At 39.1% G+C, this 17402-nt stretch overlaps 1 protein-coding gene and 2 pseudogenes across 1 annotated transcript in view; 1 reads left to right on the top strand and 2 right to left on the bottom strand.

The window, feature by feature from the left end:
* The window catches only part of LOC143678249 (UDP-glucuronosyltransferase 1A3-like), a 70672-nt gene extending 63087 nt beyond the window's left edge, over positions 1-7585 (bottom strand). Inside the window, exon 1 of the mRNA XM_077155474.1 lies at positions 6660-7585. Coding sequence (XP_077011589.1) covers positions 6660-7523 — 864 coding nt within the window. The 5' untranslated portion in view covers positions 7524-7585. The remainder of the gene's footprint in view (positions 1-6659) is intronic.
* Positions 17-6065, bottom strand: LOC143676864 (UDP-glucuronosyltransferase 1A3 pseudogene; annotated as a pseudogene).
* A 6086-nt stretch (positions 7586-13671) lies between the features above and the next one.
* On the top strand, positions 13672-15448 carry LOC143678251 (quinone oxidoreductase-like protein 1; annotated as a pseudogene).
* Positions 15449-17402: the final 1954 nt, after the last annotated feature.

The following is a 17402-nucleotide window of genomic DNA, read 5'->3' as shown; positions in this document are numbered from 1 at the left end:
GCCCTCAAAATCCAAGTCACATGAAATGAGACACAAAAAATACACAGCAGGGACTTCCGGAGAAGATGGCGGCTTAGTAAGACGCGCGGGTCTTAGTTCCTCCTCCAGAAAAGCAACTAAAGAAACAGAAACAATACGAAACAGCTCCCGGAGTCACGACAGAGACCAAAAAGACAGCGTACCCCATTCTGGAACAGCTGAACGGGCAGAGAGAATCCGCTGCGGTGAGATACCCGAGGGGCGCGCGTTTTCCCGGCCGGGGCGGCTGGCGACTGGGGTCCCTTCCACGCACGTGGCTCCCCGGTCTGACTGGGAACGTTGGATAGCGGGGCCCTCCCGTCACGCTTGGCGTTTCGGGCCAGCTGGGCAATTAGGACCGGCACTCTCCCAAGCCACGGCGGCCAGCGACCCCCGCCTCCACACGCAGTTTCCCGGCCGACTGCCATGCAGACAGACGAGCACCACGAGCGCCACCTACTGGGCAGGAAAAGAAAAACAGAGCCCAGAGATTTCACAAAAAGCTTTCAACCAGCTGGGTCCCACACCCAGGGAAATCTGATCAAATGCCCAGACACCAGCAGAAAATAATGGATGACGCTCGGAAAATTGAAGATATGGCCCAGTCAAAGGAACAAACCAATAGTTCAAATAAGATACAGGAGCTGAGACAACTAATGCTGAATATACGAACAGAAATGGAAAAACTCTTCAAAAACCAAATCAATAAATTGAGGGAGGACATGAAGAAGACATGGGCTGAACAAAAAGAAGAAATAGAAAATCTGAAAAAACAAATCACAGAACTTATGGGAGTGAAGGACAAAGAAGAAAAAATGGAAAAAACAATGGATACCTACAATGGTAGATCTAAAGAGACAGAAGCTACAATTAGTGAACTGGAGGCTGGAACATCTGAATTCCAAAAAGAAACAGAAACTATAGGGAAAAGAATGGAAAAACTTGAGCAGGGGATCAGGGAACTGAATGACAATATGAAGCGCACAAATATACGTGTTGTGGGTGTCCCAGAAGGAGAAGAGAAGGGAAAAGAAGGAGAAAAACTAATGGAAGAAATTATCACTGAAAATTTCCCAACTCTTATGAAAGACCTAAATTTGCAGATCCAAGAAGTGCAGCGCACCCCAAAGAGAATAGACCCAAACAGGCGTTCTCCAAGACACTTACTAGTTAGAATGTCAGAGGTCAAAGAGAAAGAGAGGATCTTGAAAGCAGCAAGAGAAAAACAATCTGTCACATACAAGGGAAACCCAATAAGACTATGTGTAGATTTCTCAGCAGAAACCATGGAAGCTAGAAGACAGTGGGATGATATATTTAAATTACTAAAAGAGAAAAACTGCCAACCAAGACTCCTATATCCAGCAAAATTGTCCTTCAAAAATGAAGGAGAAATTAAAACATTTATAGACAAAAAGTCACTGAGAGAATTTGTGACCAAGAGACCAGCTCTGCAAGAAATACTAAAGGGAGCACTAGAGTCAGATACGAAAAGACAGAAGAGAGAGGTATGGAGTAAAGTGTAGAAAGAAGGAAAATCAGATATGATATATATAATACAAAAGCCAAAATGGTAGAGGAAAATATTATCCAAACAGTAATAATACTAAAAGTTAATGGACTGAATTTCCCAATCAAAAGACATAGAATGGCAGAATGGATTACGACCCAGCAATACCACTGCTAGGTATCTACTCAAGGGACTTAAGGGCAAAGACACAGACGGACATTTGCACACCAGTGTTTATAGCAGCATTATCTACAATTGCAAAGAGATGGAAACAGCCAAAATGTTCATCAACAGACGAGTGGCTAAACAAACTGTGGCGTATACCTACGATGGAATATTATGCAGCTTTAAGACAGACTAAACTTATGAAGCATGTAATAACATGGATGGACCTAGAGAACATTATGCTGAGTGAGTCTAGCCCAAAACTAAAGGACAAATACTGTAAGGTCCCACTGATGTGAACCGACATTGGAGAATCAGCTTGGAATATATCATTGGTAACAGAGACCAGCAGGAGTTAGAAACAGGGTAAGATAATGGGTAATTGGAGCTGAAGGGATACAGACTGTGCAACAGGACTAGATACAAAAACTCAAAAATGGACAGCACAATAATACCTAAGTGTAATGTAACTAGGTTGGAACACTGAATGAAGCTGCACCTGAAATATGGTTTTTTGTTTGTTTGTGTGTTTGTATCTTTTGTTTTTGTTTTTTTCTTTTTCCTTTATATATATATATATTATTAGTATTATTATTTTAATTCTCTTCTCTATATTAACATTCTATATCTTTTTCTGCTGTTTTGCTAGCTCTTTTCCTAAATCGATGCAAATGTACTAAGAAATGATGATCATACATCTATGTGATGATACTAAGAATTACTGAGTGCATTTGTAGAATGGAATGATTTCTAAATGTTGTGTTAAGTTCTTTTCTTTTTTTTGATTAATAAAAAAATTAAAAAAAAAAAAAAAAAAAAAAAAAAATACACAGCAGGAATAGACAGGTACTCAGCCAGCAAGGACGCACAGGGGTAAATAGGGTCCATTAGAACCACATCAAATGAGCTGACATTCAGGGACCTGATCAGCTCCTTGTTATGCAGGAGCTCTACACAATCTTTGGTAGAGCATAGATCCCTTTTTCAACATTTCCATGCTTTTAAAAAATATCTTCAGAAAATGAATTTGTTCAAAAATCATACAAATGTGGGCCGGCAAAAGATATTCTTCCTGTGTGTAGGGAATGGCATAGGTTTTCAGGGTGAAAAAATGGCTCCTTTGATATGCATGTTCACTTCTAGTGCAAGGACGATGGCCTGGTGGCCTCTAGCGCTGAGGTCCTGCACCAGCTTCCGCATGCTGAGCCAGTGGCTACCTTCAAAGGGCAACATGAGCACCTTCCAGCTCTCAGCCCAGGGCATGAGGCCCAGGAAAAGCAGCAGCCCCAGGAGCAGCCACAGGGGAAGCTGGAGGCTGGTCACCATCTCAGCAGCATCCATGGTGGCTGACTCCACACAAGCCTGTGCCTCCACCTGACATTTCTCACCCACTTATCACCGAGCCATTGAGCAAGACAGAGTGTGATTGGGAGGCAGATTCCTTAAGTGAATCATTATACAATAAACCTTCCACCCACTCGGCAGGCCCTTCTGTCTGCACACAGGGCAAGGCCCATGTTCCCTCTCCAATAAAATCACCTGACCCTGCCACCATCTCAGGGCCATGTCCTCATTCACTTTTTTTTTCATCCAATTGCCGGACAGGTGTGGGGACACTGGTTTCATTTCCTCACCTCCCCTTCTCCTGTGAAATGCCATCTCAGAGGTTCTAACTGAGCTCTGAGGGGGGTCACTGAGGCCTTGTCCCCACCGTAAATCTCTCTGCTGGCCGTGGCACTATCTCACCACTCTTGAAGTCTTTCTTCCCAGCCTCTTGAAAATCTGTTGCAATATTTAAGAAAACCAATCAAGTAAAATCTTAACCTTAAAAGTTGATCAGAACCACACTAAAGGGAGACTGTCAGAATGGAGTCTTTACAAATGTGCTCTTCACAAGTAAACTTTAAAAGCATGAGTTTGTTTTTAAAGTAAAGAGACAAGAAATACAAAAAACAAGCATAGCAATATTGATATCAGATAAGGTGGATACTAAGGGATGTTATTTCATGACAAAATTAACCTTGTGAAGAAAATACAAGAATGATAAGCCTTTGTGTACCAAGCAATCAAGCATGTGTGTATATATATACATTTATATAGAGAGCAAATATATTGAAACTCCAAAACTTAACCAAAGTTCAGGTAGAAGGGGATCTTTTAAGATATCTTTGTCAAAATTGGACAGATTCAGTAAAAATCTCTTTAAATTAGAAAACTTGAGTTAAACAGTCAACAAAACAGTGGCAAATAGGCCTTTTAAAATACATTCTCAGATGTATCCATGGAATATTCACAAATATTGATCACATGGTATCTAATATATGAGTCACTAACTACATATGACTATTGAGCACGTGTATTCTCCTTAGTTTACACTGAGAAATGCTATAAGTGTTAAATGTATAAGATTTTGAAGACAGTATGAAAAATGAGAATGCACATCTCATTAATAATTTTATACTGAATAGATGCTGAAAGGATATTTTCTTATATTAGAAATAAAATATATTATTACAATTTATATTCTATGTTTTCTACTTTATTTAAAAGGTACCTGCTAGAAAACTTTACATTTACATTGCATTGTACTTCCGTACACAATTCTGTACTAGATGACAAAGAACACTTATTGAGATATCAAAAACCGTGATTTCACACAAAAAAGTTCTCTAATTTGAACACAAAATAATTTGTGATAGACAGGGATATGCTAAAAATCTTAACTATATTATTACATTATAAATTAAGAAACAACCTCTTAGATGGCCATTAAATAAAAGTAGAAATCAAAACCTAGATTAAAATTCTCTTAAGAACAACAAAAGGAAGAGATATGTATGCCAAATCCTAACCAGTAGGAAATGTTTTATTTATAGCTGTCAACACCAAAATGCTTCAACGCAAGGATGACATGGTCAATTTTTAAAATAAGCTCAAATTAGCAAAGTAGAATTAAAAAGAGCAAGAAGAAGGAACAAAATCAAAAGCTGTTTCTTTGAGAAGACCAACAAAATAATTCAATCTGTCATAATTCTTTAGATTAACAAAGAAAGAGAACAAACAAATAAAAGACTTAGACTTTGATCTTTGAACTTAGAGAAGAACTGCAAAAGCTACTACGAGGAGTCAAGTCTAAGGGTAAATAAACCAGATAAGCAAAGGTGACAATAACTCAAAATTCAAGAAAGAAGAATTAAAGGGACAAAAATCATAATATTGAGCCTATCATGTATAACAGATGATAAAAAATCACATCTAATGATCTTTATGCATCAAACAAACTGACATCAACATGTCTAAAGGAAAAACAGAAATACAGGCAGACATTCTCATAAATATACTTGTATTTCAGGAGGTTAACCCACAACTGTAAGTCTACAAGAGCTACAGATGTCAAAACAGACAAGAAAATAGCTGCTGGGATTGCGCTGTGGAGACAGCCAAGGGTGAAGGGAGATCCTGGACCACAAGGATCATGGACAATTAAGGTCAAGTGGGGCTGCCAGCCAGTCTCCAGATGACACACCTTGTCCACCTGGACAATATTTAGATTGTGGTAATAATAAAGGTGATAGGAAATATTTGTTGGGTGATTTATTATTGGGGGCTGATTATGATCAAGGCCATCTAGCTAGAAAAATGGCACTGAAGATTTCAATGGATGCAGTTAACTCCAGAGAACATATTTACAAACTAAGAGAAAATAGCTACAATTCATTTAAAATGTCTTCCTACCTTTCAGCAGTATTACAAATAGAGTAGATGAATATATATTTATTATGTAAAAAAAACACAGCAATAAAGGGGGAAAATCAAGTAAGAATGGATACTTCCTGATTGGATCGGACAGAAGGATGAAAATTAGAGCCCTTTATAATAATACATTCATTAATAAAAGGAAGCACAGAATAAGAACACAACACCTATAAAACACTTAACATCATGGGAGTCATATAAATTAGGTCCACAGGACATAAAATGGGCTGATTTCCCTATGAAAGTGATAGTTGGCTCAGTGGATTAAGAAACAAAATCCAGGCCCCAAGAATTCAAGCCAACAAACACAAATACTGAGGATTGATGTAAGATTCCTCAGAAATTGTAGGTACAGCAGTAGTGTCCACCACGGAAACCAACTGTAAACTTTCCAGACAAACTCTTTGCCACTTACACTCATATCACTTCATTCTGACACCACCTTCGCTGGGTTCTTAGGCTCATGGTTTGATTTCAGTGACCCATACTACCATCCTTTCATGATTTCAGTGTCTCAAGTAGAAGACCCATTTTACATACAACCTCCATGATGCCTTCCCAAATCTGAAATATCCACACATTCTACTCCAGAAACCAACTACAAGTCAGGGACCCTCCTGTCAGAAAAGCGCAGAAATGCTGGAATTCATTATTTCAATCTCTGATGGGAACCCCCAGTCTTCCCTCTCTGGCATTGTCTCACTTCCACTTAAGTAATTCAACCTTTTTGAAACTTCTACATTCATTGACCAATTAGATCGTCCTGTCATCACATCTCCATCTCTTCCAAGACAAGACCTCTAAGACCTATCCTCTTATTAAGCCAATTTGCTCCTTCCTTTATCCTTCTATTAAACACCTACAAGCAAAAATCCACACATAGATCAGTTCCCCAGCTGCTTCAGCTTTTCTTCTCCAACATAGCAATAGAAAATTGTACAACCATGAACACAGCACCTCAACAAATGGATGTTCTTGCTTGAGCCTCACCCCTTGCTTATTGGTCCGATTATGGATCCCCACATCTGCCTGTCCTTCCTCTCAGTGACATTCCAACTTATCCACACAACTGGGGACACTTTAACAATGCATCTCCACAAAGACTGTTAAAGGGAGAGAGAGACATAGACATCTTTAGAGAGATTAGTAGGTAAGTAAGCACTTGAAAGAAAGTTTTAAAAACTGATTGTGTAAAGGCACCCATACAGACCTGAGGCAGTGGCTTTCTGTGGGCACAGTTTATGCCTCCAATGAAGACCATGTTGGGCATGATGGGCTTGGGATAGTCCATCACAAAGTCTCCTCTGAAGAGCCACACGGATCCATATCTGAAAATATCTGCTGGGGACATCTGTCTCTGCAGGAGCTCAGAGGCAAGGCTTACAAAGGAGGAATAAGAAATATGGCAAATGTATTTCATGGCCAGAGGATAGAGCATGTTCTTGACCCGCTGCAGGAATGTCATGTGGTCTGAATTCACCGTTAATAACCTAGGAATATATGAAGAAGGGTTTGGGGACTGCGTGCCTTCAAAATCCAAGTCACATGGAAGGAAACGCAAAAAATACACAGCAGGAATAGACAGGTACTCAGCCAGCAAGGACCCGCAGGGGTAAACGGGGTCAGTTAGAACTACATCAAATGAACTGGCATTCAGGGACCTGATAAGCTCCTTGTCACTCAGGAGCCCTGTACAAGATGTATGATAGAGACTAGACACATTTTTCACCAATTCTATACTTTCTAAAAACATCTTCAGATAGTGAATTTGATCAAAAACAACTGGCTGCAGGCCTGACAAAATATGGTCATATTCTTCCTGGGTGTAGGGAATGGCATAGGTTTTCATAGTGAAAAAGTTGGCTTCTTTGATGTGCATGTTCACCTCTGGAGCGACGACAACAGCCTGGTGGCCTCTGGCACTGAGCTCCTGCACCAACTTCTGCATGCTGAGCCAGTGGCTGCCTTCGAAGGGCACCACCAGCACCTTCCCGCTCTCAGCCCAGCGCCCAAGGTCCAGGAAAAGCAGCAGCCCCGGGAGCAGCCACAGGGGAAGCTGGAGGCCAGTCACCATCTCAGCAGAATCCACGGCAGCTGACTCCACACAAGCCTGTACCTCCACCTGACCTTTCTCACCCACTTATTACCAAGCCATTGAGCAAGACAGAGTGTGATTGGAAGGCACAGACCCTCCTTAAGTGAATCATTACAGAATAAACCTTCCACCTACTCAGCAGGCCCTTTCTGTCTGCACACAGGGCAATGTCCACGTTCCCTCTCCAATAAACTCCCCTGACCCTGCCACCTTCACAGGGCCATGTCCTCATCCACTTTTTTTCATCCAATTGCCAAACAGGTATGGGGACAATGGTTTCATATCCTCGCCTCCCCTTCTCCTATGAACTGCCATTGCTCAAGTTCTAACTGAGCTCTGAGGGGATCACTGAGGCCTCACCCCACCGTAAAACTCTCTGCTGGCCGTGTCACTATCTCACCACTCTTGAAATCTTTCTTCCCTGTCTCTTAAAAATCTATTGCAATATTTATGAAAACCAATCAAGTAAAATCTGAACCTTACAAGGTGATCAGAGCCACACTAAAGGAAGACTGTCAAAATGGAGTCTTCATAAATGTACTCTTCACAAGTAAACTTTAAAAGCATGAGTTTGTTTTTAAAGTAAAGAGACAAGGAATACAAAAAACATGGATAGCAATATTGATATCAGATAAGGTGGATCCTAAGGGATGTTATTTCATGATAAAAGTAAATTCTGTAAAGAAAATATAAGAACCATAAACCTTTGTGTTCCAAGCAATCGAATATGTATATGTGTGTGTGTGTGTGTATACATATATATATATAAAGCAAAAATATTTGAACTTCAAAACTTAACCAAAGTGCATTAGAAGGGGATCTTTTAAGATATTTGTCAAAATTGGACAGACTCAGTAAAAATCTCTTTAAAATAGAAAAATTGGATTATACAACCAACAGTCAATATTACAGTGGCAAACAGGCCCTTAAAAATACATTCTTAGATGTATCCATGGAATAGTCACAAAAATCCATTGCATAGTATCCAATATATGAGTCACTAACTACATATGACTATCAAGCATGTGAATTCTGCTTAGTTTACATTGAGAAATGCGATAAGTGTAAAATATATAACAGATTTTGAAGACAGTATTAAAAATGAGAATATACATCTCATTAATAATTTAATACTGAATAAATAAATGCTGAAAGGATATTTTATATTAGAAATAAAACATATTATTACAATTAATTTTATATGTTTTCTACTTTACTTAAGAGGTACCTGCAAGAAAATTTTTATTTACATTGCATTGTACTTCTGTAAACAATTCTGTACTAGATGACAAGAACACTCATTGAGAAATCAAAAGCTGTGACTTCATTGAAAAAAGTCCTCTAATTTGAATACAAAATAATTTGTGAAAATGTAAGGGAAAGGCTAAAAATATTAGGTATATTATTACATTATAAATTAAGAAACAGACTCTTAGATAGCCATTAAAAAGAAGCAGAAATCAAAAGCTGAAATTAAAATTCTCTTAAGAACAACAAAAGGAAGAGAAATGCATACCAAAACCTAACCAATAGGAAATGTTTTATTTACAGCTGTCAACACCAAAATGCTTCAAAGCAAGGATGACATCATCAATTTTTAAAATACGCTCCAATTAAGAAAATAAAATTTGAAAAAGCAGAAGGAATAAACACAGTCAAAACCTATTTCTTTAAGAAGACCAAAAAAAAATTCAATCTTTTATAATTCTTTAGATTAACAAAGAAAGATAGAGAGCAAACAAATAAAAGACTTAGACTTTGATCTTTCATCTTAGAGAAGAATTGCAAAAGCTACTCAAAGAAGTCAAGTCTAAGGGTAAATAAACCGAATGAGTAAAGGTGTCTTTTGCTTAATCTAATCACTGGAAGGCATTTAAGGAGGATTCAGAAGAAACAATCCCTCTTTCTGCTTCAGCCAACCAGCCTCTGTGAGGGTTTGTTGAGGACCTTCATTGGAGCTGCCAGCTTGTGGCCTGCCATACAGATTTTGGACTCTATACCCGCTTGGTTTGCGTGAGACACTTTAATAAGTCTCCTATTCACAGATGTCTCCTATTGGTTCAGTTTCTCTAGAGAAGCCTAGCTAATACACCTGGCAATCCTATTTCTTGTTATGCATCCAAAAGAACTGAAAGCAAGTGCTCAAATTGATCTTTGTACAATAACATTCATAGCAGCATTATTTACAATAGTGAGAAAGTGAAAGCAACCCAAGTGTCCTTCAACAGATGAATAGACAAATAAAATGTGGTCTAGCTATACAAGGAATATTACACCATAAAAAGGAACAGAGTTCTGATCCATGCTACAACATGGATGAATCGTGAAGACATCATGTTGAGTGAAATAACCTAGACACAAAAGGACATATATGATATAATCTCACTCATATAAAATACCTAGAACTAGAAAATTAATAGCTATAGCTCGTAGATTGCAGGTAAGCAGGGAATAGGACATGAAGGGAATGGGAGGTAGTGCTTAAGGGATGCTGAGTGGAAAGTTTAGGTAACAGATGGTGGTGATGGGAGCACAATATTGTGAATGTAATTAATACCACTGAATTGTACACTTGCAAATGGCTAAAATGGAGTTTTTTGAGTTGTGTATATAAAACTTTTAAACACTGGCTTCCTTTGTGAGGCTGTATCTGTCCCCCTCATTCTTCCCCTAAGTCTAGGTACGTGAAATAGCTAAAAAAAAAGGGGGGGGGGGAACAACTTAAATGCTCTTTACTGTCAATTGGCGACTAATGATTTTGCAGCCATTTGTGTATTTATTGGATTTCCCACAAGCTTCTTGGAGGAAGAGACTATGGTTTATACATGTTAACTCCCTCAGCACCAAGCACAGAAATGAAAGTAGAAATTAAGACATATTTGACAAATGAATGTGAATCAGTAAATTACTAAGAGACTCTGGAATAAGTAACCATTCAAGCAAATGATGGCACCCCTTCCCTGGGTACCTGGGGCTCCTGCCTGCAGAATGGCACCCACATGCCTTAGCACATCCCACACGGGATCCTCCAAGTACCTTTTCTGTCTGGCTTCACAGCTCCTACAGAGGAAACACATTTCCAACTTCAGGGCAAAAGGAGACCCTCTGAACGAATTCAGTTTGAGAGCTGAGCCCAGAGTTTTTGCTTGTTTTTTCTGTTTTTAGATGGCCAGGAAGTAGTTTGTAAGTGGGCACAAGTTTGGGTAACGGATGGTGGTGATAGGGGACAACATTGTGAATGTAATTAATACCACTGAATGTTACACTTGAAAATGGCCTACATGGGATATTTTGAGTTATGTATATAAATTTTGTAAACAGTGGCTACCTTTCTGAGCCTGTCCATGCCCCCCTCATTCTCCCCCATGCACTATACACTGAAATAGTCAAAAAACAACAAGAGAAATAATCAAAATGCCTCTTACTGGCAATTCAGAACTAGTTGTTATCATCATCATCATCATCATCATCATCATCATCATCATCATCATACATAATAAAGTAGGGTGGGAAATCCTACTTAATCCAAACCGAACCACTTTCAATGTTTAATTCATCTACAAGACCTTGGTATAGACAAAGACTAATACTTGGGAGGCTCCTTTGTGTAAACACAAACCTGTATGCTGGCTACATACACAGAATAACTCATGCCAGGACTCCTTTGCTTTCTATCCAAAAGGCATTTCTCCAATGTGAGAATGCTGAGCACTTTCAAAAGGGACACCCAATGTTATGCTTTGTTCTACCCCATTCACTGCCTTAATCAAATTTCTGGATATCAAACGGCAAGTAAGCTGAGCAGAACTGGTGGGAGAAATCAAATAAGGGAAAGGAATAAGCAGTTGGGGTAGAATAGTCAAGAAAAGGAAGAACAGTGGAAAATGAGAACATAAGCACTTTTTATATTCCCACAGCAATTTTTTCTTTTCCATGAATATGTCACTAAAAAAGGAAACATGTATACAGGAGTGGCAGCATCACTGCACAGGGTGGCAGGGCCCTGGGTTCTGTCCTAGTATCCTGCACTTTGTAGAAGAATCTGAAGAAATACCTTAACAAAGTTGATCTTTAAAAGAGCAGAAATTGAGGATATATCATAAGTTAGTAAAGACAAAATTGTCCTGAGCTGATAAAGATTAGAATCTACTGTATATTCCATAGTCCATGAAACATTAATAGAAAAAGACAAATACCTAATATTCTTTTCATGTCCTATTAAAAACATTGAATTACAAATTTAAGTTTAAAAAAGTACCTATATGACATGATGTCATCAACATGGCAATGTAAACAGCTACTAAAAACCTCCCCCCCAGTGATTCAGTGAAAAAGGGTCAATTCTCACTTCTTCAGATCTCTGGAGGAAGGTAGACTGGGGAAGGTTCCCACAAATGCTGAATCAAAGAAAGAGAAAAATATCAGGTTGGAAACTTCTGTCCCAAACAGGCTGGTCCTCTCCCCTCCCCCTCACTCCATCTCACACACCTTGTAAAGTTCCCAGAGGATAACTGCCACCTTCCACCAAGGACACAGACTATAAGATCTCTCGCAGCAGTGAGTCAGATCCCCACTATATCCAGACACAGACCCAAGCCCACAAGGACCCAATGCAGTAATTAAGCCACTAGGAAGGGCAGAATACAAAAGGGCAACAATGAAGAGCTTCCAAAATGGAGGATCAGAGAGAGAACCACAAAATTGTCCCTAAAAGCAGCAAGTAGCCAAGCAGAAACTACCCAAACCAACTGTTTACGGACCCGGGAGAAAGGGGAGGACATTTCAAAGCTCAGGCCAATTAGGGATGAAGATCCTGAGAAAACATGGACAGAGACTGTGATTCCAGCCCTGGGTCTTGATGCCCATTCCCCACTCTTGAGGGAAACATCACCTGGAGGCCCAAACCTTGCCTGGGGTATGGCTGCCTACTGGGGCAGATGGGGGAGTCCACTATCCCAAGTAAAGTGGGGGACACAGCCCCTCCCCATTGAGCCAGATATTGGCCAGCAAAGTGACAGCAAAGGAGACCCCACAGTTTCAGCCGCACCTGTTCAGACCCTTCCAGGGCCCCAAGAGTTAAACAGCTGAGGAGGGTTAAGTCACTGAAGAGTGCCATTTGCTCAGCAGGCTGGAAAGTCCAGGGCAACTACAGGGCCCTTCACAGCCTCTCCAGATACTATCCCAGGGCCATTGGAGCTGTTCTGCATCCCCTTCATGGATACCTGGCCCTGTTTTGGCTGAGAAATACAGATGATCCAGCTGTCAAAGCAGTGCCCTACTACAATCCCAGGCAACAGCTAGATCTTTGATGAGAGAGAATTCAGGATAGATCCACCAAGATAATGAGACGACCAGAAATCTGCAAAAGTAACAAGGCATACTAAAACTCAAGAAGAAAGGACCCAACCAAAGGAAGAGATTAAAAAGTTGGAGAAGATATAGAATTTGGGACAACTAATCAAATATGTGCAAAAAAAAACTCCTGAATGAATTTAAAGAAATGAGGAATTGTGTATAAAGAGATAAATGATATTAAAAAGGCACTAGAAGAGCATAAAGAAGAATTTGAAAGACACTGTAGATGAAAATTTAAAATATTCTGAAGACACACAACAGCAGACTTAAAGAGGCAGAAAGAAGAATCAATGAAATAGAAGACAGAACAACTGACTTTGAACAGACAAAAGAGCAAAGGGAGAAAAAAGTGGAAAAATCTGAACAGGGTCTCAGGGAAATGACTGACAATACAAAGTGCCTAAATAAACACATCGTGAGTGTTCCAGAAGGAGAAGAGAAGGGCAAAGAGCCAGGAAGAATATTTGAAGAAATAATGGCTGAAAATTTCCCAACCTTTATAAATGAAGGTTATCCACCTGGGTTCTAAAAAGTCCAATGTATTCCAAACAGAATAAATCCAAATAGAATCACTCCAAGACACATAGTAATCAGCCTGTCAAATGCTGAAGAGGAGAAAATTTTGAAAGCAACAAGAGAAAGGCGATTTAACTTATACAATGGAAGCCAAATAAGACTAAGTGCTGATTTCTCATCAGACACAATGGACATGAGAAGACAATGGTAAGATAGATTTAAGACACTGAAAGAGAAAAAAAGGTCAGGCAAGAATTATCTATCTGGCAAAGCTGTCTTTCAAAAATGAGGGAGAGGCTGTTGAGGTGACTCAGAGGCAGGTGACTATGAAAGGCTTACATTTTCAACAAAGTTTTACAAATAAAGAAATAACATTTGTGTTTCAAGAAAGGGAAAATGTTCTTGTTACAAAGGATAACTTTGTGAAACTTCAAGTTAAAGCTTGTGCCCTGAGCCAGAGAAATATAAAGCTTCTGGCCAAAATGAAGATAGAGTGGGATTTGTTTCCTATTGGGAGATAAGTTGCTGAAATTGTGTGAGATGTTGGAAGCAAGGTATTATTCTTTCATCCAGATGATAAAGTAGTCAGAATTTTACCCCAGGATTCCGAGGACCCTGGACTTTGTGAAGTTGTTAAGGTGCATGAGCATTGCTTGCTTTATAGGCCTGAAAAGGTTACATAGACAGAAGCAGCTGGAACCATTCAGAATGAGGTATGAGCCTACACAACTCTGCATTATCTTTCTCATCTCTCTCTTGGAAAATCATGGATTTTCCATGACAATGGATGGGGCAGGTACATTTGGTATAGTAGCTATTCAGTTAGCACAACATAGAGGAGCCAAAGTGATTTCAACAGTATACAGCCTTGAAGACAAGCAGTACCTTGAAATATTTAGGCCATCTACAGCCCAAGTGATTGATGTATCTAACAGAAAGGTTTGCATTGCTGAAAGCTGTTAGGAAGAAACAGGTGGCCTGGGGGTAGATATTGTCCTAGATGCTGGAGTGAGATTATATAGTAAAGATGATGAAAAGGCTATAAAACTACAACTACTGCCACATAAGCATGATATCATCACACTTCTTGGTGTTGGAGGCCATTGGGTAACAGAAGAAACCTTTCAGTTGGATCCTTTTCGTCAATGGAGCAATGGTGTCTTTCCTTAATGACGAAGTTTGGAATTTGTCAAATGTACAACAGGGGAAATATCTTTGAATTTTAAAAGATGTGATGGAGAAGTTATCACCTGATGTTTTTAGACCCCAGATGAACCTATTCCCCTATATGAGGCTAAAGTTTCAATGGAGGTTGTGCTGGTTTGAAATGATGTATATACCCAAGAAAAGCCATGCTTTAATCCTAATCCCATTTTGTAAAGGCAGTCGTTTCTTCTAATCCTTATTCAGTATTGAATGTTTGAAACTGTAAGTAGGTCATCTCCCTCGAGTTGTGATTTAATCAAGAGTTGTTGTTAAACTGGATTAGCAGTAGGCATGTCTCTACCCATTTGGGTGGGTCTTGATTAGTTTCTGAAGTCCTATAAAAGAGGCAACACTTTGGGGAAAGAGAGATTCAGAGAGAGAAGAGAATGCTTCAGCACCATGAAGCAGAGAGCCCACCAGCCAGTGAACCTAGGAGATGAAGAAGGACAATGCCTCCTGGGGAACTTCATGAAATAGGAAGCCAGGAAAGAAAGCTAGCAGATGATGCCATGTTGCCTCTTTCCAGAAGAGAGAGAAACCCCGACTGTGTTTGCTATATGCTTTCTCACTTAAGAAAGAAACCCTGAACTTCATTGGCCTTCTTGAACCAAGGTATCTTTCCCTAGATGCCTTTGATTGGACATTTCTATAGACTTGTTTTAATTGGGATGTTTTCTTGGCCTTAGAACTGTAAACTAGCAACTTATTGAACTCCTCTTTTTAAAAGCCATTCTGTTTCTGGTATACTGCATTCTGGCAGCTAGCAAACTAGAACAGAAGTTGTTCAGAAAAATCAAGGAATCAAACAGCAAGTTGTTCAATTTTAATTTTATTCCTCTTCAGACCTCATTTGGATTAATATATTCCAGTATTTGAAATGGTGTTTCCTTGGAAATGATTCTGAAAAATCAAGGAAGAATAAAGCAACCAGTTTTAAGCATGTTTTCCCACTAACTAAGACAAGATGCTCAGAGATATATAAAGTACTTGGAAAGGATATTCTTGTGCCAAAAGGTCAAGGTAACATCTAAATGGAATATTCTGAAAGCCTTTTCAGTTATTTCACCTCTACATTTTACCTCTGCTATATAAAATTCTTCCCATGAAGAAAACAGTTTTCAGCAAACATCCCATTTCTGTATCGATAAGGTTGTATTTTCAGTCCTTTGCCATGGTATCAAAATGGCTTGCTTTTGTATCAGCTCCATTTTCAACACCTTCCTTAAACAGATTTTTGCTGTCATAAAAGAAAATGAGGAAGAGTTTAAAATATTCATAGATGAGAAAGAAGCTGACAGAGTTCACTAATAAGAGACCAACGTATGAGAACTACTGAAGGGAGTCCTGCCAGATGAAAACAAAAGATAGGAGAGAGAGAGAGAGAGAGGGAGATCTGGAGCAGGCTACAGAAAGGAATAATATTAGTAAGGGTAACTTAAAGGATTAAAAAGATAGAAAAAATAGATCTGACAAACAAAAACCAAAGGATAAGGTGGTTGCATCAAGAATTGCTTTTACAGTAATAACTTTGAATGTTAATGGATTAAACCCACCAATCAAAACACACAGATTGGCAGAATGGATTAACAAATATGATCCCTATATGTGCTGTTTACAAGTGACTCATCTTAGACCCAAAGATGCAAATATATTGAAAGTAAAGGATGGAAAAATACATTCCACACAAGTAGTAGCCAAATGAAAGCTTGAATAGCTATTCTAATATCAGACAAAATAGACTTTAAATGCAAAAATGTTATAAGAGATAAATAAGGACATTATATATCAATAAAACGGGCAGTTCAACAAGAAAAAATAACTATCATAAATATCTATGCTCCTAATCAAAGTGACCCAAAGTACATGAGGCAAACACTGGCAAAACTAAAAGGAGCAGTAGACAACTCTACCATCATAAGGGGAAGTTTCAACATATCACTCTCCCCAATAGATAGAACAACAAAACAGAGGCTCAGTAAAGAAACAGAGAGTCTAAATAATATGAGTAATGAACTAACAGACATGTATAGAAACTGCATTCAAAAGCAGAAATATACAATTCTTCTCAAGTGTTCATGAAACATTCTCAAGAGTAGACCACATGCTGGGGAAAAAAACAGGCCTTAAAGAATTTTTTAAAAATTGAAATTATACAAAGTACTTTCTCTGATCATAATGGAATGAAGCTCAGAATCAATAACAAATGGAGACCTGGAGAAGACACAAACGTATGGAGGTTAAAAAACATGCTACTATGCATCACACACATGAAAACGAGAACACAACATATAAAAACTATACAGGCAGTGCTGAGAGGGAATTAATAGGCCTAAACTCATACATTAAAAAGGAGGTGAGGGTAGGCCACGGTGGTTCAGCAATCAGAGTTCTCGATAGCCATAACAGAGAGCTGGGTTCAACTTCCAGTGCCTGCCCATGCAAAAAAAAAAAAAAAAGAAGAGCACTAAAATCAATGACCTAACTGGGCAAGCTGAGAAACTGGAGAAAGAATAGCAAACTAATCTCAAGACAAACTGAAGGAAATAAATAATATAGCTTAGAGCAGAAATTAATGAAATGATGTTGGAGAAGCCATAAAATATCACTAACATGGCTGCCATGGCTGATGCAAGGCAACACAAAATGGCTGACCTGAAATCTGCCCTCTGCCTTAGCAACAACAGTGACCAATTCCAGAAATCTGCCCTCCAGCCTAGCAACAATGACCACCAATCCCAGCCCAACACATGTCCCTGCATGCTTCCCAGCCTATATAAGCCT

This window comes from Tamandua tetradactyla, chromosome 3 (assembly GCF_023851605.1).
Source record: "Tamandua tetradactyla isolate mTamTet1 chromosome 3, mTamTet1.pri, whole genome shotgun sequence".
NCBI lineage: Eukaryota > Metazoa > Chordata > Mammalia > Pilosa > Myrmecophagidae > Tamandua > Tamandua tetradactyla.
This window is presented reverse-complemented; position numbering and strand designations above follow the sequence as displayed.